The 26,483-nt window shown below is 36.9% G+C and overlaps 1 protein-coding gene and 1 long non-coding RNA gene across 2 annotated transcripts; both read left to right on the top strand.

The window, feature by feature from the left end:
• The first annotated feature begins 3,538 nt into the window (after positions 1–3,538).
• pik3r6b (phosphoinositide-3-kinase, regulatory subunit 6b) lies at positions 3,539–25,480 on the top strand. The gene is made up of 20 exons (XM_083565698.1): positions 3,539–3,775; positions 8,376–8,468; positions 8,597–8,701; positions 8,878–8,969; positions 10,924–10,992; positions 11,116–11,248; positions 11,481–11,550; positions 12,597–12,780; positions 13,081–13,225; positions 13,311–13,397; positions 13,483–13,891; positions 13,999–14,098; positions 14,504–14,623; positions 14,807–14,917; positions 20,674–20,788; positions 20,892–20,959; positions 21,077–21,167; positions 21,249–21,304; positions 24,370–24,473; positions 24,662–25,480. The coding sequence occupies exons 2-20, from the start codon at positions 8,456–8,458 to the stop codon at positions 24,810–24,812; spliced, it is 2,223 nt and encodes a 740-aa protein (XP_083421824.1). The 5' UTR covers positions 3,539–3,775; positions 8,376–8,455; the 3' UTR covers positions 24,813–25,480.
• LOC310739641 lies at positions 22,880–23,654 on the top strand. Its single transcript, XR_014537445.1, has 2 exons — positions 22,880–22,999; positions 23,061–23,654. It is a non-coding gene; the product is annotated as an uncharacterized lncRNA (long non-coding RNA).
• Positions 25,481–26,483: the final 1,003 nt, after the last annotated feature.

Below are 26,483 nucleotides of genomic sequence, written 5' to 3'. Positions count from 1 at the left end.
ATATGTTCTTTTTAAAAATCTCATTCTAAATCCATGGGCATTAATGTTAAAGTTGGTACTACTTGCATCGGGGAAGCTTTTTCCACCAAATACCAGGACTGCTTTTTGTCAAGAAGGCCGAATGCAAAGTTTACAGTCCAATCAATAGCGAAGGTTTTCAGTGGAGTGAAGGTTAGGCCACTGTGCAGCCCACTCTAGTTCTTTAATCTTTATGAAGCTTACTTTGAGCACAGAGGCATTGTTATTCTCAAGAAGATTTGTGTCTTTTATTTTCAATAAAGAGAAATCTTAATGTTAAGGCATACAAAGACATTCTAGACAATTGCATGCTTCTAAATGTCTGGTATTAATGCAGGCAAATACTGCCATACTGTGGTTACAGAGTGTATAATTTACAGCTGTTTCCTTTTGGCAGTGCAGTAGCAGTGGTATTGTCTTGAGGTCTCACTGCTCCAGGATCTATTTCTTAAATAAAAAAAAATATATAATTTAAACCCATTGTACACAAGTTTTTTCCTCTTTGAATGCTATTTATTTCCTTTGAAATGCAATGGAAATATCTTACCCCTACACACATCCAACACTAGCAAGTTACTGAAAGAGTTGTAAAAGACGTGTGGAAAGCGGTTCCTCTTTCAGACCATGACTGGTTCTTTTTTTCTGTTGGTGTTTTTTTTTCACCCATAATACTTAAAGAAGTACCAGTAACTTTGGCCTGCTGCTGCCTTACACTGCTGGTCACAGTTGTCTTCATTGGAATAAAGTATTATTTCAAAATTTAAATGCACTGCCTTCTACCTTCAACTTTTTCAATCTAATCATGTTTCACTATTCACTTTTCAACACAGTATTAAATGAGGAACCTCCTGAATGACAGGTGAACCAAAAATAAAATGACGTCCTCACATCCAATGTGTCAGTTAACCATTTGAGCACTCTGCTAGTTGACTTGTGTAATTAGATTTCATATAAAGAACCTTTGATAATAGATTATAGCTTGTCAAGTTAATGTAAATCCACCTGAAACTAAACACTTTAATGTGTGTACGATCAACATGGAATTTTTACACAGGGCCACTATTATCAGTGTCTTCTATGTATCAAGTCTTATAGTTTACAGATAACTGCCTTTTCAACAGTAGAGGAAGTTGAAGTTATCAGTACAAGACAAGGTAGAATTAATGCTCATTTTAGGAAAAAGGGGAAGTCCAGAGCAAACCATTTGAAAGTGAACCCAACTCTGAAATACATGAAGTGAAAGGTTTTCAGGGGCCATTTTGTATTCATTCAACAATTTAAGACCCCCACCTGTAAATTCAATATATAGAGTTTAACTAGTAGTCAGTAAATGTAGTTTGTAATGTTGTAAAGAATAGTACATATATGGGAATATATTATTATTCAGTGTAGATAACTAATATATAGTCACGTTAGTGCATTCCTGATTTATGCAATATTATAAGTTTTATCTACACATCTTGGTTTTTCTTTTATAGTTGGCCAAACAACTATTCTGAGTTCCCATATTCTTTATGTTAACCTACATGCTAATGATATTCTTATAATATGGTTTGGGCTTTATGAACCTCACTGTGACCAGATGAAAGCTATGGCAATCGGAAATACACAGCAACTACCTGCTGTGGTCAGAAACCAGTGATGGGCTAGACGATGACTAACACGAATTATGCATGTATAAAAGAGTTATATAGACTGTAGCTGTCATAAAATGATAGGTATGTCTAATAAATTACATTTTATATTTCCTGCACACTGTTTCTACAAAGCTGTCTATTTAAGCAGGAATAGTTTTATCCTTTCTTAATTAATCAGCTTTTCTCATTTCTCAATAATACTACTGATTTTAGTTGGCACCATAAAAGGTGTCAAGATAAAAATATAAATATACACTGCCTGGATAAACAAAAAGTCACACACTAGAATTTCTTTGAGCCACCGTTTGTTTGATTATGGCAAGCATTCGCTAACATTAATTTATTTTATTGATGATGGAAGACGGACTGTTGCATAAGGTCTTCTCTAGCACATCCTAAAGATTCTCAATGTGGTTAAGATCCGGACTCTTTATGCTCCTAGCAAATTGAAGCCTTTAATTTGCCCTACTGATGAGAAGATTTATTAAGGCTACACAACAGTTTAGTCTAAGCTCACATTGCATTGTGCATGTGGAAATGCTCTTACTTTCAGTATTAAACATTGACATCATTAGTGTTGTTTTTGTACGGCTGGATTTCTACAATCACCATCATTCAAGGTTTTTTCCAACCACATTCCTTCCTCGAAGATGATGGTTCACCACTATCTTTCCAGCTTTTAATGATGCCTTGGACAGTCCTAACCCAATTTAAATAGTTTCAGCAATCTCCTTAGTTATTTTCTTTGCTTTGTGCAGGCCAATAATTTGTTCCTTCGGAAACAGAATAAGATCTTTTCCATTACCACAGGATATGTCTCCGGCATAGTTGTTTAAGAAATAAGAAGCTACTTATTGTCTTTTTGTATGTTGTTGTTCCCCCTAATGACACTGCATGCTTTTCTCTGTAAATTGTCTGACAGAATGTGTCTATAGATTCTGAAATCATTCTGATCTATTATTATATTTTACATTATCAATAAAGATTAGTGAGGCTGTTTCAACACATGACCACTGTGTGATCACTAGCAGACGCTTTCCTTCTTTCCATAATATTTTGTAGGTCATCTTTGTACTTCTATGTGAACTACATTTATGGTTAATGTTGATTTGCATTTTGTAGAATGAGCACTTGATTTCACTTTATAGTCATCTTTGAACAGTGGATTGTGAGAATTAAACACAATCTTTAATCTTTTCACAATTAATATGTTAAACATATCTAGATGTAAAAAAAAATGTTTTAAGACACATAAGCCACAGTGACACGTTATGGGTTTTCCCAGGTCACACCACATACTGTAAAATCTAATATTCTTCCTTATTTTTCTCATAAAGAGAATCCTTCTCATATTTTTGACAAAATGGGTTATGTTTGGAATTTTGTCTTTTCAGGTCATGTAGATGTTATATAACTATCTGTGGATTCTAGGTCTTGTGACCATGTTTGGCTTTAAAAAGTGGAAATAGCTAATACAAGCATTGTCTTTATCCACATCCTCAAATATAAGTGAACTCAACTCAACACATACTGTAATTATCCTTACTTACTCAACAGAAGTGAAAAGCCCCAGGCTTAACTTCCTCCTACCTGTGTTACCGATTAGCCCAGTGTAATTTACTACAGTGCTGACCACCAGCTAATTTATAGTCTGGCCTTGAGCTTTTACTATTAGAATTCCTCTTAATGTTTTTTACTTTCTATCTGGCCATCTTGTCTCTGAAACCAACCAAGCCAGTAAGGCCTTAAGCTTGAGTTCAAACTAAAAATATGTTATGTTAGACCATGTACACCCACACATTTAGAAGACAGGAAACCCAAACTTGCAAGTCTATAAGAGAATAGGAAGTGGGGACAAGCATGTATGGGTTTGTATGAGCATCTGTGTGTGTGTGTGTGTGTGTGTGTGTGGCCTTTGGCAGCCACCATCTACGTCCGCCTCCCTGCCTGGCCCCATCTAGTTGTACTCACTCACGCAAGTTTCACAAATGATAATATTATGAGGAAGAGAAACTTACTGACAATGACCTCAATGTAAAATTTTTGCTTTTTGGCAGCTGCATTAAGGAAGGTATCTAAAGCCTGCTGGATTTGGATTAGAGATGACTGTTTCATCCAGGGTATGTGAAACTTCACTTCTCTTATTCTATCTTATACTTTCACAACTTTTGTAGCAATACTGTATCTGTAAAAAACGTGTAAAGCTGTGTGCTTTCTTTTTCAGTTTTGTGTTAACATGTTTGTGTGCATTTTACGTACATGCATACATACGTTTAATGCCATGGCAAATACAAAGACATTGTTTTGGATTCAACGTCTGATCAGTAACTTTGTTTACTGTTTCAATTCAGAAATGTGATCTGTTAAAATAGACATACAATCGATTGGATCAATTTCATGCTCTGAGTGTCTGAACTTTGGGACTAACAACTGTACTGAATTCAAATCACTACTGCATTTCCACTAATGACTGTTACTAGTACACTTTTTATTGATTTTTCTCTATTTTTCTTTACCTTTTCACATTATAATGTATTCTAAAATCTCTAGCGTGGAAATGTTTACTTGTCGTAACAGGGAAACACATTTTTCTTGTATTTAGTACATTGCCAACACCACATTGTCTTATGCTGTAGAGTATAACTATCCAAACCTCCAAACGTTCATAATTCCTTTATATTATTCTTCTCTGTTTCATAGTATAGTGTTTACTACTGATTAGTTTTTATATTATTTGATTCTTTTTTATATAATAAGCTGTGGAAGCTTAAAGCTGTTCACATTTCAAGATGGTGTGCAGAGGGGGTCACAGCTGTACTCATAAAATTCCTAAAAATATTGAATAATGAATACCTTATAGTGGACAACTAAATAAGGACGAACTAATGAATGTGACCGCTACTGGAACTGTGAGAACCACACAGCTTAAACATGGAAATGCGTCATAGCTCTTAGTTCAAGTGGCTTATTTATACTGACCGCCACACTGCGTAACAGCTTTCAATCTTTTGTAGCAAAAATTTTTGATAGCATGTCCTGGGAATAAAAGAAAACATTTCTGGAATATAACAAACTAAAACACTGAAGTAACAAAGTATCTGGATAAAACTTGAACTTATTCAAACAGTCCTATTTAACAGAAGAAAAAGAGCCATATATATATTGTGTGTAACATATCCCACTGAATCTGCGCTGGAAGAAAGAGACACAGGCAAAAGTTCAGCTTCTTTATTTACTTCCGTTTTCACCCCGGCGCTTTCCTATTCAGGACTCACGCCAGGACTCAACCACAGTCTCGCGGTTCGGGACGCCTTTCCATCTCGACGTCCGCCGTCGGCCCCTCGCGGATCTTGCACGCTTCCTCTCTCTAGCGCCCGCCCGAGTTTCCTCGCCGGCCGGGACGTCTTTTTTCGGCGCTCAGTCACTGTTCGGCGACCCTTCTGCTCGTCTCTGCTCGGTGTCTCTCTCCTCTTTATTGGCGTCACCGGACTGAAACAGAGCGCACTGATTAGTCTCCAGCTTCTCCCTCCACTCGCTCACTTCTTCTTCTTCTTCTTCTTCTTCTTCTTCTTTCGGCTGCTCCCATTAGGGGTCGCCACAGCGGATCATCCGTCTCCATACCACCCTGTCCTCTACATCTGCCTCTTTCACACCAACTACCTGCATGTCTTCCCTCACCACATCCATAAACCTCCTCCTTGGCCTTCCTCTTTTCCTCCTACCTGGTGGCTCCATCTTCAGCATTTTTCTACCAATATAATTCATGTCCCTTCTCTGCACATGTCCAAACCATCTCAATCTCGCCTCCCTCACCTTGTCACCAAAACATCCTACATGTGCTGTCCCTCTAATAAACTCATTTCTAATCTTGTCCATCCTCGTCACTCCCAACGAAAACCTTAACATTTTCAGCTCTGCTACCTCCAGCTCCACCTCCTGTCTTTTACTCAATGCCACTGTCTCTAATCCATACAACATCGCAGGTCTCACCACAGTCCTATAAACTTTCCCTTTCATTCTTGCAGATACCCTACTATCACAAATCACTCCTGTCACTCTTCTCCACCCACTCCACCCTGCCTGCACTCTTTTCTTTACTTCTCTAACACACTCTCCATTACTTTGCACTGTTGACCCCAGGTACCTGAACTCCTCCACCTTCTCCACCTCTTCTCCCTGCAACCGCATCACTCCACTGCCCTCCCTCTCATTCACACACATGTACTCCACTCGCTCACTGCTGGCGCAATATATATAACAGTACACGTATTCGTACCGATATTTTTCAGTACGGGGATTTCGGTTCGGTACACAAGTGTACCGAATGAAATACTTTTCTACGTGTGGAACATATTTAAAATCTGAGTTTCCTCAGGAACGTATTAAGTGACGGATCAAAAGTTTATTTAGTCTCTGCCTCGCAGTTTGGGTGCTTTTCATTTATTAATATTAAACTTAGAAAAACATGCACAACAATGCCAGGGGTTGAAAAGAAAGACGAAACTATAAATTAGAGTTAGCGCAGTTTTACTGTGGTACTCACTCCGTACCAGAAATAAGATTTGTTTTGCGCACACATGAAAACTCGAAAGAATCCATATCGTTAGCAGCAGCCACTAGCCACATCCTTGTTAGCGGCTGATGCTAGCGATATGAATTATTTAGCGTTTTATATCCAGCTTCAAGATTTCCTTCTGAAAGAGGAAAATCCTGACAATTCTGCATATTGAGGGAGTGAATGAATGAAGGATGAAAGGAATGAAGACATTTGTTAAAGGATGCTGAAATAAGTAAAACAGTAAAATAGATTATATCTTTATAAAATTAAATATCAAATGTAAAACAGACACACATCCTGATATCATTAATTTTTTTTCTCATAAATCCACACTCAGTACTCCATAAGGACAAAGTGAAAACAAAACGCTTTCAATTCCCCTGATTGTTGCAAAAATGTTTCTAGGCCTTGATTTGCAAAAGCACACATCTCTTAATCAAAGGTCTCCCAGCTGACAATGCATATAAGAGCACAAACTAAGCCCTGAGGTGAAATGAACTGTCTGCGGAGAGAGGATTAATGCAAGGAACAGATTTAGGGAGGGCTAGAAAAAAATCTCTGCTGCACTGAATATTCCCAAGAGCATTGTGGCCACCATAATTCTCAAACGGTAGAAGTTCAGCACGACTAGTTCACTTCTAGCAAGACAACAACTGTAAATACACAGCGAATACAACACAGGAGTGGCTTAGGGACAACTCTGTGAATGTCCTAGAGTGGCCCAGACAGAGCCCTGACCTCAATGGGTGTCCACTGATGATCCCCATCCAAACTAACCAAGCTTGAGAGGATTTGCAAAGAAGAATGGCAAAAAATCCCCAATACAGTTGTGCAAAGCTTGTTGCTTCTATCGCAAAAAGATTAAAGGCTGTAATTGTTGCCAACGGTGCTTCAAGTAAGAAATAAGTAGATGATCTAAATACTTATGCATGTTATAAAAAAATAATAAAAATAAAAATTATTTTAATACATTTTGCAGACATTTCTAGAATTCTGTTTCCACTTTGTCATTATGGGGTACTGAATGCAGATTAGTAAGAAAACTGTAACGTTTAGCGTTCAGGCTGCAAACATAACAAACATAAAAAAAGTGAGTGAAGGGGTCTGAATACTTTCTACAATATGTAAATTTGTATATGTGTATATGTGTATATATATATATATATATATATATATATATATATATATATATATATATATATATATATATATATATACATATATATATATATATATACACATATATACATACACACACGCACACACACACACACACACACACACACACACACACACACACACACACTATATATATATGTATATGTGTGTGTGTGTGTGTGTGTGTATATATCGCACAGGGGATTTTCAAACACAACAGATTAAACAGAAAACCAAGCAAGAGACAGTTCTGTGGGTGTAAACGCCTTGTTAATGACAGAGGTCAGAGGAAAATGCCCAAATTAGTTTGAGTTCATATAACCACCCTTATTGAATACTCTTTACAACTATATTTGTATATATTTACAAACTTGAGGTGTAGTGGGTCAAGTCATCCAAGTACAAGAATCTTTGCTACAAGTTATCATGAGCACAGACTTATTGCAACTTTAGTGCTGCAGATTAGGATAAAAAAATACCTTGGGATGAAATGTAGTATGTAGCAAATTATTACATCTGCGTGCATTATCATCAGCGATCTCATCTGTTTTGCACTCAATTAATGCACTCAGCCTACTAAGATCATGACTAATACTAATCTAGGTGAACCCCAGTTCAAAATCTTAATGCTGCACTTGCAGCACTACCATTAAGCTTTGTTGCTAAACTAACAGGTTTCGCAAGTGAAATGATGCCCTATTAAAATGCTTCACATAAGCATATTTTAGACCAGGTAATAAAAAAAAAAACCTCACCATGTGTCCCCATCTCCAGGTATTCACAATGTTCACTAGTGTTATCTTTGTTAACCTCCAAACTGAGTTTTGCTTTCTCTTTCTTTTCTCTTCACTTTTTTTTAATTTGAAAGATATATAGTATATTATATTAACACATTAAAACCCTAACCCTAATTGTATTTTCAATAAACAAACCAATAGAACTTTCTTTGCTATGCATTTCTGTATATACAAAACCAAAACCTTTTTTTTTTTTCCTGTTCGCAGGTTTGAAAGCTTTCGATTTGCAGTATGACTCACATTTTTCATGTTATGTGTATGCCTGTGTGCTAAGTGTCAATAACCTGATGGCGAAAACAGGTGCTTACTCTTAATTACCTACCCTACAGAAAACATTTAAAACATTTGATTTTTGTGAATTATAAATAAATATACTATTATATGTGCTGTTAAAACTCTGAACTCTGAAATCTGAAATCAAACTGCAGGAGGTGATGTATCTTCAGATATAGAGTCGAGCCTCTATCAGCGTGTTCATGCTATGCTTAGAGAACTGGACACACAAGCTCAAGCTGGTTCTGTCTGCAATAAAGGTACCTAAGCAGTGTTTTTTATAAAATTCATGGTAACTTTACATTTACTTCACATTCACTAACGATAACCTAAGTGCAATAATCCTATGATCGTGCTAACCAAAGCTTCATTGTTAGCATTGAATTTCAGCATAAAATCATCAAAACAATAACTTTTTGAACTCTTGCCTTTCAAGGGATGCTAAGATGGACACTGCATAAAAAGGTGGAGAATAATCCTGCTACTAGCATCTCTCTAGTGAGGGTCCTTGTTAAGGAGCTTGAAAAGGTTAGACATTTTTTTTTATATCTGGTTTTAATATGCAAACCAAATGATAAAACATTGCAACACAATTCATTCTTATAGTTAGCAGGTTATGCTGCTATGTTGAATATTCTACACTAGACAGTCACTTTAAAGTATTAAAAGATAAATTAAATCTTCTCTCTCTTCTCTGATCTCATCAATATTCAAGATTTTGTCACGCATTATGCTGAAATAAAGGACTTGTATAGATACTGTGAGAGGAAAAAATATTTGATCCCCTGGTCTGAGCTGATTTTGTATGTTTGCCCACTGACAATGAAATGATCAGGCTATCATTTTAATAAAAAAATAATGAATTAAACAAATTTTAAAAAGTTTACATTTATCCCCTATTACTTAGCAAGATTTCTGGCTCCCAGGTTTCTTTTATACAGGTAACGAGCTGGGATTAGAAGCACTTTCTTAATGGAAGTGCCTCTAATCTCAGCTCTATACCTGTATAAAAAACACCTGTCCACAATCAGTTAATCCGATTCCAAACTCTTCACCATGGCCAAGACCCAAGAGCTACCCAAAGATGTCATGAACAAGACTGTAAACCTTCACAAGTCTGGAATGGGCTGCAAGACTATCGGCAAGCAGCTTGGTCAGATGGTGAAAGCAGTTAATGCGATTATTAAAATTATAAATGAAAGAAACACTAAATAACTGTCAATCTCCCTCGGTCTGGGGCTCCGTGCAAGATCTTACCTCGTGGAGTTTCAGTGATCATGAGGGCATTCAAAATGGGTCGTGGATGTGTATTCCAGCATGACAATAACCCAAAACACACGGTTAATGCAACAAAGTAGTAGCTCAAGAAAAAGTAGAATATGGACCTGGAGTGGCCTAACCAGTCTCCAGACCATAATTCCATAGAAAATCTGTGGCAGGAGCTGAAGGTTCGAGTTGCCAAACGTCAGCATTGAAATCTTAACAAATTGGAGAGGATCTGCAAAGAGAAATGAGACAAAATACCTCCAAAGATTTGTGCAAGCCTGGTGGCCAACTACAAGAAACATCTGACCTCTGTAAACAAGGGTTTGCCACCAAGTCGAAGGAGTCGAATACTTATTTCACTCGTTAAAATGCATATCAATATCAATGTAGAACCTTTTGGAAATGCGTTTTTCTGGAATTTTTTGTTGGTTTTCTGTCTCTCACTGTTCAAATAAACCTACCATTAAAATTATAGACTGATCTTTTTTTTTTTCAGTGGGCAAACGTACAAAATCAGCAGGGGATCAAAATAATTTTATCATCAGCATTATTAAGTAAATTTGGTGGCAGTGTTGATTACATCACTGCATCAATTGTGTAAATGTATCCTTTTTAAATTTGACTGAGTAAATGAAAAACATCACACCAACAATATGTCTCTAAAGCATTTGCATTTTAGACATGAACTGTTATTGCTTGAGCTTCAGTTATCTCGTAGACTTTTGCAATTAGGAATTAAAGTTCATTAATGAATATTAATTAAAAGAGAAAGCAGGAAATAGTAGTGGTAATGACTAATACTAGTAGTGGTTGACCCTGTCACTCACAAGTATTCGAATCACTCAGTCAATCAATCATCCATTCTTTCTTTCTTTCTTTCTTTCTTTCTTTCTTTCTTTCTTTCTTTCTTTCTTTCTTTCTTTCTTTCTTTCTTTCTTTCTTTCTTTCTTTCTTTCTTTCTTTCTTTCTTTCTCTCTTTCTTTCTTTCTTTGTACAGTTTTTGAGGTACACACTATTCAAAGTTCTGTTATTGTAATAGTACAATCACTGGCCATTTGTTTATTTTATTACATTACATTATTACTCTGTCCTTTTTTATTTCACTCTATATTATTTTGATTACAGATTTCTAAGTTGCAGCAACATTGTGTATATTCGTGTAAATATACAGATAAGAGTTGACTGGTTGAATACATTTTTATTTTTGTATTTTTAGGCAGACAGAATGGACTGCAAAATTCGCATAATTCCTTTGCTGCACACTCTGACTTATGCAGTAATACAGGTTGGTTTTGACCCTTGGGGTTTACGGCTTATCAGAATGATCACACGGTTATCATATTAGCATTAGTTATCACTTAAAAAAAAAGTTCTTATAAGAATTTTGTTTATCTGTTCTTCCTGGCAGTCTGCTTACATTCCAGATGATTTGTGTGAAAGGATATATGCATGCCTAAAACGTCTGGTTACACTACCTGAGCCTTACTGCACTGTGGGCCTGAACTATGCAAAACACATCAAAATAGAACACAAAATCCCAGGTAATCTTTACCGAAATGTAGATAGCCGAAATGCATTCTTTTCATTACAATAACAGATAACTTAACTACCTTAACTACTTCCTTCTTGTCAGTAGTGTAATCCTACTTTAGGTCAGCATTTTTTTTTTTTATGTTTATGAACATGAAGTGTTTCCTTTTTTAAAGAAAATACAACCACAAACCATCATATACTAAATGCAGTTGCCTTAACACATATGCTGTCTGGTTTCAGGTGCTCTCTATCAAAGAAGAGTCATTGCTGAGCACAGCCTAAAGAATGAACATTATCCTTTTCATGAGAGGTAGAACTTCAGAAAATTTAGTTTAATTTTATGTTCACATTTAAAATTTCATATTTTTTTAATGCAACAAGATCACACATTCACAGATTAACTATTGGGTCAAATAAATCACTACTAAAACTACAGATTATTTATTTTTTGGCAGATGGCATTTTGCTATGTTCAAAAAGATACATATAAATTGATAAACATAAAAGTCACAGATAAACTTTCTTTGTTTTTTTTTTGTGATGTTAACAAATCTCTTTTAAATGTGTTTACTGGAAAAAATGCATATAAATGAAGGTAGACTAGTTTATCTGATGGATAGTGATGCATAACAAAAGTGTGAGTGGGGAAACGTTAACTCACTTACTGATACTGGTGATAAAATCAAAAATAATTGCTTTCCGTCCCCATTTTTCACACTTAATCTGCTTCTGCGGTACACATTGTTGAGCAGAGGTGTGTGATTGTCAGTCATGCACAATAGTGCAGTACTGTGCAGTGCAGTAGTACACTCTCAGCTCTAATTTATTTTGTATTCAAATCAGTAAAAAGTTGCTGAACATCAGCTTTTTATTTCTATCTCCTAAATTAAACCAGTTTGTGTCACTGGTTTCAAACCTTCAAATGGCATTAAAAATTATATGGCAAATTTCTTAAATCTGATTGGTCTTGTGTTGATTAAGCTTTTATAATGGCAGCAACAGCTGCGAGACAAATCGCAGATTTCTACTTTAGCTTGTTTATGGCAACAGCAAATTCACAAAAACTTCTATGAACGAACCGCCATATTGTCCAAGTCTAATATTTGCTGAAAGTGTGCTCTTAGAGAAACAAAAAGTGGTGCTTTAATATTTACACCACAAGAAAGTCTAAAACTATAAGATGTTGCAATGTTTGTGTGGTAAACACTGTTGTGGATAATTTTTCTATCCCACAGTGTCAGGATTTTACTATATAGAGAAGATGTTTGGTTAAATTCAGATTTTTTATGTGTTAATGTTTAGTGCTTTTAACCCTTAAGTATCTTATTGTTCTTTGTTTGGTTGTGTTTTGTACAGAGTGTTTGTGTTTGCGGATCCAGCCGTGTTTCCTGAGACATTGCTAAATGCAGTAAGGGCTGATGTGGAGTGTGGGGCTTTGGACTGGGACACACTGACCCCTCAGCGACGGGTTCTACTGCATACACTACAAGCTGGGCTGGGGAGAGAATGCCATGGGAAACGAATTTCACAAGCTCTGGAGGTCTGTATTTGTATTGGTGTGTTTGTGTTGTTTGTTTTAATATAATTTGTCTCAAAGACATAGCAGAACATGCTAAAATTTTGTTAGTAAAAAAAATAAATAAATAAAAAAGAGGCAGAGGTGAAATATTAGCAAATCAGCATGTCCATTTTTTTGCATTAAAACTCTCAATTATTTACACACAAATGTTGTCAGACTTCAATTAGCATAAAATTCTTTCTGTATTTTTAAAATTCTTTTAGACACATTTACTGTAAAGCTCAGTAAAATTTCCTCATTTATTATATATTATGGACCCAGGATTTAGGTGAAGACATGGAAAAATACTTTCATGCCATTGTGGCTACTGTAGAGGAGAGAATAATGGATGGAGGTTCAGAAAGTGACCAGTACAACACCAGATTACACCAACTCTACGATGAAATCATGTGCTCGATTAGCACAGGTAGCTCTTAATTCTTAGTAACATTTCAGTGAGACAGTGACCATGCTTATGGACTCTAAAGTTGTTTTGTGGTTTCTCTTTTTAGAGCAATCATGTCCTGCTAGTCTTATTGGAGCTCCGATGCCCAGTCCTGAAGTTAGCTTCCATGTCTGGACAAAAGAAGATGAGATATGTGAGCACTGTGATATCTAATCTAGCTTTCACAATAGTGTCTATTATGTGTCAATTGTTTGAACACTTGCAAAATTTTCAAACAGGGAATGAGATGATAAACTTCACATTAATGCCGAGCTCTGGACATCGAAACTCGCTTCTCGAAGAAGTAGATACCAGACGTGCTTCTGTCATTTCCACGATATCCAGAGACAGTGGCATAGAGGGAGATTTGCCATTAAATGAGTTCTCCCTTATGATGGTTGAGCCCTCTGGTGGGATAGATGTCCAAGAACAGCAGAAGAGTTTATCCTTCTCCAGAAGGCCATGTGTGAGGTGGCCGAAAGCTGGGAACAGAACAACTTTAATGATGGAGGCCATTAAGGAAAGTGGAGGAACTGGGGGAAATGGTAGCTCTATACTTAAAGATGAGAAGAACTTTACTGCTCGTGTCGTGGTCATGGGTGATGACAGCACTCTGGGAAAGCTGGCCAAAGCTTATCACAATATAAGGTATAAATGCTTGTTATTGTCTACATTTTCCGTAATTTATCCCTGCTGTGTTAAATCATTAATATTGAAATGAAAAATACACTCTTCACTTTTGATAATGTGTGCAGAAAAAAGGAGATGCGGAATTTGTTTCTGACAAAGAGAGTCAACTTGGAAATGTACTATATTCCTGTCTTTAGCAAGTCCAGTGCAAATTCTCCAAGCCAGGTGACTATACTATATACTATACTGATCTCATTTTAAATTAACACTATTCCAGAAAACAATGCTGGACAGTTTATTGAATGAATATGTGAAAGTTTGTATATGTAAGGTGACTTAATGTAGTATAAATTTGTCTTTTCATTAAAAAACTGAAGATAGAGAGCTTCGTAGAATATTATAGAATATTTCCTAGTTTTCATTCTATTTCACATTTTTGTAGACTTTTTATGTTTACTGTATTTTCAAAGGAGGGATAATAGATTCTCTAAAAGCCTCATTTGTTGTGATTCGATAAACGATACGATACGATAAACTAATAACTTACTGCATATACATACATGCCACTACAAATGTGCTAATTTACAAATCTAAATATTTATAAATCTAAATCTAGATGTTTCCTTTCAGGAAAATCCTACAGCAGATGTAGACAGACTTACACTTGGAGCATCCTTGGGCAGTGTGGATCCATGGTACAACTCCAACATTAACAATCTGGGAGCCATGATCCTGAAACTAGCTGAAATGGTAACTATATACTCTTTTTTATGCTTGATTGCAGATAATTCACTAGATTCTGCTGCTCACTATTATTATAGTAAAACAAATCCTTTATTTGAGGTATGCAATTGTCCATGAAATGAGACATATAGACAAAATTACCCATTTTCTAAACTTTTTCAATACATGCATGTGTTTTTTGGATTACAGCACTCAAGTGTCGTCGGGTCTTCAGAGCCCAACTTCTTTCTTTTGGACATCATCTCATACTACACACGCACAGCACAGCAGCCTGTCCAAATCCCCATCTACTCAGTTAAGGTCTGATCATGAAATCATGAGAAGTGCTAGAGATGTGGTTAATGAAATAAAGTTAAATTTTCTCTGTATGCATGCATGCTCAAGGTTCCAGAGCAAAACTATGATTTATAATGTGCAACTGCTCATCCCCTGGGATTTTCACTCAAAATTATCTTTAGGATTTGCATAGAGGAACAAAACAAGAAACAAGAAACATCGACGTGGGACCACCGAGGAAGATGGCAGCATAGTTGTGTAGCTCCCTAGGCCCACCCATATTTTCAATTTATTCGAGTATATTTACTCCACGTGTATTTCTCAGAGTTAGTGTTCCTTGTGACTAAACACTTGTGAATAAAGAAAAAGTGGTCTGGACCGCGAATGTCGACGTCCACATCTAAATATTTCAAGGGAGTGACGACGAGCCGCATGACAACCAGGCAGACTTCGCTGGCACACGAGTCGTCATCACCCCAGCCGATTGAACAAGGTTTAAAGATGGAAAACTTATAATCCGAAATAAGCAAAATGAGCTCTACTTTGCAAGGAGTAGCGACGGATGTGTCCTCAATCAAAGAGGCTGTTACTGACCTTAAAAACTCGGTGCATGCGATCCGAGAAAGGCTGGACGAAGCGGAGGGCCGCATCTCTAATATGGAAGACGTCACCTCGAAGCTCGTCGGAGACGGCGAGCGGCATGATAAACGTGTGGAAGTTATGTGGAACCGAATTGAGGATCTAGAAAACAGAAGCCGCCGCAACAACGTGAGGATGATCGGTCTAAAAGAATGGCTGGAGGCAGGTGGAATGGTCAAGTGCGTGTATTAAATCTTATCGGAAGGACTGGGTATCGATCCGGATAGAGAGTTCGAAATTGAGAGGGCACATCGCGCTCCCGCTTCCAGGCCCAGCACAAATCAGCCGCCGAGAATAGTCTTGATCAAGTTTCTATGCTCGTCAGCCAGGGAGAAAGTATTACAAGCGGCCAGAGAAAAGGGAATGACCGAATGGGAGGGATGTCGGATCTCCCTCTTCCCCGACATGTCCAGAGAGTTAGCCAGAAAACGGAGGGAATTCACCGCTTCGCGGAGGATGCTGAGAAAAGTCAACGTGAAATATACACTGGCATATCCAGCCTCTCTTCGTTGTACATGGCAAGGGAGAAGTAAGGTGTTTACATCGAGTGTGGATGCAGAGCAGTTTATTAAAGAACATTGCGGTGCGACAGAATGATGGGACCAAATACTCTTTACAAGATCGCCAAAGTGGAGCATATTAGTCAGGTGCGGTGGGTGGGCGGGTAAGCCGGATAGCAGTGCTGTCTCGGAACAGTTTTGACAGCCAAGGCAGGGCTGGATAGCTGATTCAGCACCTCACGGACCGCAATCTCGAGTTGTTTGAAAAGGACGGTCCTCGTTGTTTGGTATGGCCGTTCGTTTTTTGTTGTCTCTTCTTTTTATTTTGTTTGTTGTTAAGCTTTGGGTAGGGGGTTTGATAATTTGTTACTTTATGGGGAGAAATAGCGTTTTGCTGCTGGAAGTTTTGGTGTTTGAAATGTTCAACTGTCGTTTGCTAAGTTTGAGTAAATGTACATCACAGTTTAGTATACCATTCCCCGATAGGGGGCAGTCATCCAACATATCTGGTTACACGCACCGAAACGTGCGATTAATTTATATGGTGTATAGGAATTCACATCAGGTTTATAACATGGAATATTAACGGTTGTGGAAGTCCAATTAAAAGAAAAAAGGTTCTGTCGTATCTCAAACATAAACATGTAGATGTTGCTTTTGTGCAAGAGAGTCATTTAACGGATAACGAAGCGCTCAAATTCAAACGAGACTGGGTGGGGCATGTATTTCATTCATCATTTTCGAGCAAACAAAATGGGGTAATGATCCTAATACATAAGAGGCTGAATTTCGTAATGTTAACAGAAACTAAAGACGATATGGGTAGTATTATTTGTATAGAAACCCTCATTAATGGAGTAAAAGTGATTTTATGCAATGTATATGCCCCCAATAAGGCGGATCCGGGTTTTGTTCATAAAGTAAACAAAATTCTTGGTGAAAAAGGGGGGCAAATAATTTTGGCTGGGGACTTTAATCAGGTTATGGATGGGGTTTTGGATAAGAGTAAATATCAGGGATCTTCTATGCCAAGGGATAGGGCTGCCCTTCATATGCTAACAGGATATTGGGTTGATTGATATTTGGCATCTGGTCAATCCAAAGGAAAGAGAATATACTTTCTATTCTCATTGCCATAAATCCCACTCTAGGATAGATTTCTTCTTACTTTCTAATTCTATCACTGATCAGGTTGTAAATTGTAAGATTGGAGCAATAGTATTGTCAGACCATGCGGCTGTGGAATTGGATATAGCTCTAAATATTGAAGCTGGTAGAAGGGGAAGATGGCGATTGAATACTGCATTATTGCAAGATGAGGAGTTTAGCAAATTGTTGGCTGAGGATCTGACCTCCTTTTTTGAATTGAATGTGGGAAGCACTGATAGGTTGGCATCTGTATGGGAGGCCTCAAAGGCATACATTAGAGGGAAACTGATTGCACGGGCAGCTAAAAAGAAGAAGGAGGAAAGAGACTTGGTTAAGAACTTGGAAGCAACAATTTGTACCTTGGAGAAGGAGCTGGCTAGACACTACTCTAATGATTTATATCAGGATATTTGTAAATATAAATTTCAGTTACACGATGTATATAATAGAAAAGCCGAATATGCACTATTTAGGCTGCAGACCAGGTTTTATGAAGGCGGGGAAAAAGCAGGCAAGCTCCTGTCCAGACAATTAAAACAGCAAAATGCTGCTAACGTTATCCCGGCAATTAAGAGAGGAGATACTATGGTATCATTGACGAAAGAAATAAATGAGGTCTTTCGTAATTTTTACGAACATTTATATACATCTTCAGGTGGTCTAGATGGAGAAGAACTGAAACAGTTCTTTTCTAATATAAAGTTACCTAAGTTAGATACATTGCAATCTGAGTCTCTAGATCTTCCTATTACTGAAGAGGAGGTCAAAGCTGCAATCACCTCTATGAACTCTGGTAAGTCAACAGGGGCGGACGGGTTTCCAGCTGAATATTATAGGAAATATGTTGATATAGTGGCTCTAATCCTAAAAGAAGTCTATATAGAGGCGTTTGAGACTGGAGAATTGCCTGGTACTTTCATGGAGGCATTGATAACACTGATATCTAAGAAAGATAGGGATTTAACTGATCCGGCTGATTTTAGACCAGTAAGTCTTATCAATGTGGACTGTAAGGTGTTGGCGAGAATTTTGGCGTCACGGTTAGAGAAGGTTCTTCCAAGTATAATCTATAAGGACTAGGTGGGCTTCATTAAGGGAAGGTCATCAGCCGATAATGTGAGAAGGCTAATTCATCTAATGTGGCTAAATTCTTCATAAAACAACCCCGATCGCGGCTATATCCTTGGATGCGGAAAAGGCTTTCGACAGGGTGGAATGGGGCTTTTTGGCATAGTCAATGTTGTCAAGATGGTTATTGCTCCGCAGTTCAATTATATATATCCATGATGATACCTGTTAACATTCCAGACCCTATCTTCAAAAGATATGACAAAGTTATCAAGGACTTTTTATGGGATGGAAAAAGAGGGGGGGGGTCTTGCATTACCTGATGTGAGATTGTATAACCTTTCTTTTGAAATGGCCAAGCTGGCTAAGCATTGGGACAAGACAGATTCTGAGTTGGACTGGATCAAGATAGAACAGAAACTGGCCTCACCATTTCATCCCATTAACGTTCTCTCACAATGCTGCAGCTAAATGGGACTCAAAACCAGTGATAATGCACTCAAGACATGTTTGGAACAAAATTCATAAACTGTGCAGGACATCACATTATAGTCAGTCGTATGCATCACTATGGAGGAATCCTGAAATTTGCATAGGTAAAGCAAGTGTGTTTCGGAAACAATGGCTTCTTAAAGGGGTAACTGTGATTGGTGATCTGTATGAAAATGGTGTTTTTATGTCATACTCTGAATTGGTGGGAAATATATAATATTGGGGGTCAAGGAAATTTTTGGAAGTATCTGCAGATTAGACACTGTGTCAAGAGCAGATCTAATACAAGTGATAACCCTGTTTATACCTATCTTCAGTTGCCGCATGTAGTTCAAACTGCTTCTATGTGTTACAAATCAATGCTCAATGTAAATGCTGATACCTGTGAGAACCTGAGGACTATTTGGCAAAAGGACTTGGGGATAGATATCCATGAAAACGATTGGCTGTAGATCATATCTAATGTGGGTAAGAACATAAGGGAAGCTGGAGGGAGGTTCATTCATTACAAGGTAGTACATAGATATTATTATACACCATCTAGGCTTTACAGAATGGGTATAGCGGAAAATAATCTGTGCTGGAAATGTAAGAAAAAAAAAGGGTACTTATTTGCATATGATTTGGGAATGTTCCTTAGTTCACCCATTTTGGTGTAAAATTCTGGGCGTAATGCAAGAGTGGATGGGATCTAACATACCTGTGGAACCACGACTATGCCTTCTGGGAGATAAATCGGTGGTACCCAACATAGCAAAGAATGTGTTTACTTTAGTTAAGATTGGTTGTATTACAGCTGCCAGGATGATTCTCCGCAATTGGAAATGCCCAAAAACCCCAGACTTGAAAAATTGGATTGATGGGATGATTGAAATTGCTTCGTACGAGAGCATGTTGGGGAGATTGCATAGTGAGGGAGGCATGAAGAAAACATGGGATCATTTCTGGCAACATATAAAAATGGTTTGAATAAATGGGACTGATCAACAGCTGTTTAATTTCCTTATAATACAAATTATCAATTTGTGCTTATAATTGTAATTGTAATTAACTACAATTGCATTCCACTGATAGTGATTAGTGGCTGAATGTGTAATAGCAAGGAGGATTATTGAATGCCGTGTTGATGTGAAGTTTGGACTGTTGAACAATAAAAAAGTTGAATTATATAAAAAAAAAAGAAACAAGAAACATCAAGTGAGTAGCGCTCTGGCAGGTTAAAATCCCTTGTCACTTTACAACCGCTATGAGCAGAATAAGATCTCAGAACACACAACTTTTAGAACCTGGGTGACATGGCAGATGGGGTAAAAGAGTAGAAGACCTAATCAGGTTCAACTGATGGACGAAACTCTACATACAGACAGTTAAAGATTGGGGAAAGACAAATCAATAATTAACTGTCCAATATTAGTTAGATTTCTGATATTTACTGATATTCTGATGATTTTTCAGTATGATGTTTGATGTGAACAACAACTAAAGTCATTGACCTATATTTGTATGATTTTATATATTGCATTGCTGCCACATAACTGACAGGACATTGTGTGTAAATCAGGGGGCATCTGCTTTTACTGCTTTGTCTGTTTTCTCTCTCTCTCTCTCTCTCTCTCTCTCTCTCTCTCTCTCTCTCTCTCTCTCTCTCTCTCTCTCTCTCTATATATATATATATATATATATATATATATATATATATGTATATATATATATGTATGTGTGTGTGTGTGTGTGTGAGTGTGTGAGTGTGAGAGAGAGAGAGAGAGAGAGACAGAGAGACAGAGAGAGAGAGAGAGAGACAGAGAGACAGAGAGAGAGAGAGAGAAATGGATATAGCCTTAGTTACAGGAGGATCTATCAGCTGAATATGTATACAGACCTTCAACACATTGCTAAATATCTAAAAGGTCACTTTACTCTTCTCCTATCTAGATTTCCTTCTCTGGTTTGGATTCCAAGGTTGTAGAGGAGGTGTTCGTGTGTCAGCTTGACATGGACTTTCCTGGATTTAAGCCTCTGAGACATACATTTAAAGACACGATCAGGGGTGAGCATCCAAATAAACAGAAGCATGCAATGGTTGCTAATTGTTTCAATGCCCATACCGAGTGTAATTGTTAGTCTTATTAAAATAACAACATTTTTTGCAGGATCAGTACGGTATAAAAGAAACATGCAAGAGGATTTTGGTGTAGTTGTTGCAGTCAACTACAGAAAGGTGCCTATTATCTATTAACACTGGTTAATAGACTCTTTCTAGCCTTACTGAAATGCTGTATTGCTCTATAGGTGTGTACTGACACTAAGGAAGCTTTTGTGTTGCTTTCAATTTCAGGCCTCTGTAAGCAATCGAGAAGTGGACAGAGGAATGACTTTAAACATGTGCAGCGTATCAATCCGTACAGCCCCACCTACTGGAACCAAAAGTATATAATTAAATAATAAACATTGATATTTGGCATATGGGGATTGCAATTTAATCAAGCATGATATATTTTTCTTCACAGGTCTGGAAAGTCTCAGTGTAGATTTTTGCGATACAAATCCTACCAAAAATGCTATGGTAAGAATGAGCAGTGTTTTATATAAACTTATATCGGGTATCTGTCTAATGGGTGTAGGGTGTGAGGTATTAATTCAGTGCCTTGCTGGGGATTAAGAAAAGGTAGAGTTTTTTTTTTTTTTTTTTTTATGAACCCTCCTTTGTTGATCCTGGAAAAATGTAGCTTTTCAGTTATCATCAGTGTATGTTTTCCTCTTATCACGCCCCAGAGACACATAATTTGATAGTGTTGCCTTTTCCAAGGTTTTCCATTGTAATTAGCCTTCATGTGATGTGCTTGCATGAGATGGCTTTTTTTGTGTCTGAATGTTGTTGGTTGAGGATTATGCACATGCTAGACATAACATCATGAAAAATGGACAAAAGGACAAAAAAAAATTTTTTTTGTCTTTATTAGATCTTAAAATGAAGTTCATACAACCTCAGATAAAGAACAACAAATTACATACTACACTGTCATCATTAATAAGAAGAAAAAAAAAGCACAATGCAAAAGCCATGTATGAAAAGCTAATACACCCTTATTGCTTCCAATGGAATTAACACAAAGTGGCAGCCAGCTGCTGCTAATCAAATGCCCTTGAATAATTGATCACCAGCAAATGCGACTACCTCTATAAAAGCCAACGTTTTGGCCCTCTGCTGGTCTGGAGCATTGTTGCCCATTAATCTGGAAATGCTTATAAGGACATTTTTAAACATTTAAAAGCTCATCATTTTACAGTAACGAACAATACTCACAAGTGAAAACATTCAAGACAGTTGCCAATCCTATCAGAATTAGACGTTTTAGCAAATTCAACCCAAGGCCTGACTGTGCAATGCTTTAAGAAATTGCAAGAATCCGAGTTACATCTCTGACTTAACAGGCCTCAGTTAGCATGTTAAATGTTGACTCAGTGGTGAAGGTGTGATGATTTGGGTTGTTTTGCAGTAACTGAGTTAACCATGATCTCTAAATAGCAAAGCATTTCAGAGTCAGTGTGAGGCCATGTATGAGCTTTAAAGCTCGGCTGAAATTGGGTCATGCAGCAAGACAATGATCCCAAGCACACCAGCAAATCTAAAAAAATAAATAAATAAATGGCTGAAAAGAAACAGAATTAAGGTGTTGCAATGGCTCAGTCAAAGGTCAGACCTTCCCTTATTGAAATGCTGTAATGGCACCTTAAGAAACCTGTGAATAAACAAATGCCTGCAAACCTCAATGTACTGAAGCAACACTGAAAAGAACAAAGAGCAAAAGTTTCTCCACTGTGTTGTGAGAGACTGAAAAAGTCATACAAAACATGATTACTTCAAATTATTGCTGATAAACTTGGTTTTATAAGCTAACTCATAACTCATACTCGGTTGTACACCTTATGTAGATGTCATTTCCAAGTTGGCATTATTTTTTGTAATTTGTATTATGTTATGTTGTGGTGTTCATCTTAGTTTGTATTGACCTAAATCTAAAATCTGCCAAGATTTTGCTAAGATTTAAGATCTGCTAAGATTATAGGCAGAACCATAGTGGACTGTGGAGGATCTGGCACTATGCGATGACCGGGGACTCCCAGCACGGAACCAAATATCCAAATATAAGGCATGTAGGGATCGTCACGTGACCTTGATCGTACGGAGGGAATTGCCCTTCCATGAGAACCCATGGGCTAGGGTCAGGGAAAAATGGCAGACCCCAAAATGGAGGCTGTGACAGCCTGCCTCCAATTTTGACTGATTTCACACGTTATTCAGAGCGTGGACAATGCAGTCGCGTTCCCAAATCGTTCTAACACAGCTCGAGTTTCTAAAAGAGAACATGGCTGTATATCAGTGTTTTGCTGTGTACTGACAGACAACAAATCTTCACATCTAAATATTCCTAAATAATATTACCTTAGCATTTAAAAAATTATACATTTCTCTAAGGAGTTAAATCATTCTGCAGCTGATAAATATTTTAATGTATGTTTTTAATTGTAAACTTTATTGAGTAGTTTGGGGATTTTTCCAGTGGGCTGGCCCATTGTTTGTGTGTGTATATGCTGTTTATTTTTTTATTTTCCCCCCATTTCTTCCTTTATTTAAACATGAACCTGGAAATGTAAAAGGCAAACAGGCAGAAGCCAGGCAATCAGCAAACAACTGTGCAAAGCATAATTTAAAACATGGAGAACCAGGAAACAGAATAGGCATGTCTGGAATGTGTATTCTAAACGTTTACTTTGCAACGTGTGTGTGTGTGTGTGTGTGTGTGTGTGTGTGTGTGTGTGTGTGTGTGTGTGTGTGTGTGTGTGTGTGTGTCCAATATTAGTGGTGATTACTGACAGTTGTGGATATTTAGAATTCTGGTAAATGTGAAAAACATAACAACGTGTAGGCTGTAGTGTGTTCTGGTAACTGAGCTAGCATGACACTGTGTTTGACACCCACATTTGCAATAGTTTCTTGCATTGAAACTAACACCATTTAAACATGCACACTAGCTGGATTCCTTTGAGAAATTTTTCTTTTTTTTTTTTTTTGCTGTTGGAGCAAATGTTAAAATGTTTGGCCATATTGTGTCTAAAATGTCAGTTAGTCAATATGTATTTCTTGTTTATAGAACATTGTATAAAAAAGTATCACACTCCTCGCAATTTTCTGAATTTTTTATATCAGCAGGGATTACTTACAGCCAAACCACAGCCACAGGCGAATGTGCTTAATTATATCAGCTGTGAATTAAAACTAATTGGCCTGGAATCTTGTAGTTTCCTTCAAATTAAACTTGCACTGTGTGATAACTAGCAAAAATAATCGTAACTAGCAAGAGTTCTTATTATGGCTTATGAGACTGCAGATCAATATAATGTTTACATATTTTCAAGATATAATTGATTTTCAAGTCTGTTGTTTGTAAACTGAGCTACAAAATAGCTGTCCTGTCTACAAACTGATCGATCAGTACCTCTTTAGCGTAATTGGTTAAAATAAATCTTGTTCCAAGAACATAATACAGGAAGTGGGCCTAAGAATTTATATTACTTTGCAAAATCACATTTGTAGTACAGCATTACTAATAATGTCTTTTCTTATAGCCTTCCCTTCGAGTGACCAACATTTGCATCAGAGCTTTGGAGAAAAAAATATTTACTGTATGTCTTGACAAAGACTCCAGCAGGACCTTCAAAAATGTCCAAAGGTAAATAAACAGCAGATAGTCACTTGTAACATAAATGAACCTTTTAAATTCTGTTCAACTTAGTGGTGGCACTGATATAAAAAGTTGTCTTTAATCAATTCAAGCTTAGAGCAGCATTTACTTTAATATCAGAAAAATGATGTCAATATTTAATTAATAAAAAAATCTTTGTTTGATATGTTCTGTAGTATAGAGGTGTCTCCATGCACAGACCCTGGATACTCTGTTCAGAAAAGCAAGTCAAAACACAGTCTGATGGAGGATGACTCAGGTCTGAGCAAATATCTGAGCAAGACTTTTTCTTTACCCATCAACACCTTCTCAGGAGCTGTTCAGTAACAATAATTCAGCAATCACACACTCTTCTGCCCTGATCATGAACTCTACAGATTGAAATCACATACCTCTGTTATGCAGCATCTCACATATGGTTTCTTATTACAGCTTTTCATTGTCTGATTGTGAATACCTCTGATTGTTGTCTGTTGTAATATTTAAATAATATTAACATCCCAATATGTATTTCTGTCAATTATTTCTATAGATATATACAATACAGGACAATACAAATACAATTCTATACAAAAATACATACTATACATTCAAGTGCACCTAAATAAATTATTTAGTTTTCTTTGCTCCTCCCGTAATAAGTTCACCTTCCATGAGGCTTCAGTGTGCCTTAATATGTTATATATGTTTTGGGAACTGTATTAAAGAAATGAACACTATTTATCCAAGATATTCCTTTAGGTTTGATGATGGCACTACCTAACAACATCTCCCACAGCTTTATAAATGGGTGACTGTGGAGTCTAGAGCATGCACTTAAAATATATAGAAGTCATTCTAATTTTATGCTCAAAATCAGATTATTTTCAGTACATTATTAATTGTCATGTTACTTACAATGCCCCATCATCTGTCTGTAGCTTTGCACATCTTTCATGTCAACTTCTAATGATCTAAATGTTTACCTTCATAAATAAATGAAAACCTTTCTACAACTTCTACATTTACTGTCTAGTAAAAATGGTAATGAATGACAATATTGGTTTGGAATTAAATACACATGTTTCAGGAATGTTGTGCCCCATGTAGACAAAACACAGTGGACAGAAGAACAGATATTAGAGGTGAATTATATTGCTAAAAGATAACACATTGTTTAACATGAAAATTTTTATTAAGCATGTCATGCATAATCACATTATTTTATCAGTGATTTAAGTTCTTGCTATTCCATTTATTACCAATTATCTGATAAAAAAATAAAAACACAAAATTCACCTAAAGGCAGCACTAATTATGTGTGGGGTTAATGGTCTAATGGTCTGTAAGCATTGACAATTTGTTTTTATTTGTTTTGTATTGATGAAATTTGAGGCCTATTGCTTTATTATTGGGCACACCTGCTGGAACACATACACCTGCTGGAAAAAAACCCCTGAAAAACCAATAATAAAGCAGGCATACAATAATATAGGTATTTTCACATTCTTTGACTGGATGGTCAGAGAGCACACTAGTCAGAACTTGCAAACATCTTAAGCAAATTTTACAAATTCAAATATATTTGTTTACACTTAATAGCTGTTTTTTCATTACACAATGACTGACCAAGGAGAAAACAGATTTGGTTGCAGATATACTTACAAGGCCATTTTTAAGACAGAAAAGCTGGACATAGTGAGCATGGGTTTTCTTGCTTTTCTAATGACCTTCATTCTTCATTCATGGGATACATGTATGTGATGCAGCACTGTAATACTGCATGTGTCTGTAATATTACGTTTTTATAGCCGTGGCTAGGGGTGGCGGATCGATCCTAATACCGAAAGTATCAATACAAAGTAGGTCGATACTAGCCTGTCGAGATTGATACTTCAGTTGAAATTTCTGTAATCTAAGCTAAAGTGCATTGCTGCATTGTAATCACGTGACTCAGCCGCACCAAGCACATGGGCTTTAAGTTACTCTGAATGAGAGATGGCAGAAGGAAAAAGGAGC

The sequence above is a fragment of the Silurus aristotelis genome (assembly GCF_946808225.1).
Source record: "Silurus aristotelis genome assembly, chromosome: 17".
Classification (NCBI taxonomy): domain Eukaryota; kingdom Metazoa; phylum Chordata; class Actinopteri; order Siluriformes; family Siluridae; genus Silurus; species Silurus aristotelis.
This window is presented reverse-complemented; position numbering and strand designations above follow the sequence as displayed.

Coding starts and splice junctions, on each gene's coding strand:
- pik3r6b (XM_083565698.1), top strand. Junction 11,551..12,596: donor CATTATCCTTTTCATGAGAG/GTAGAACTTCAG, acceptor TGTTTTGTACAG/AGTGTTTGTGTTTGCGGATC. Junction 24,474..24,661: donor ACCTTCAAAAATGTCCAAAG/GTAAATAAACAG, acceptor TATGTTCTGTAG/TATAGAGGTGTCTCCATGCA.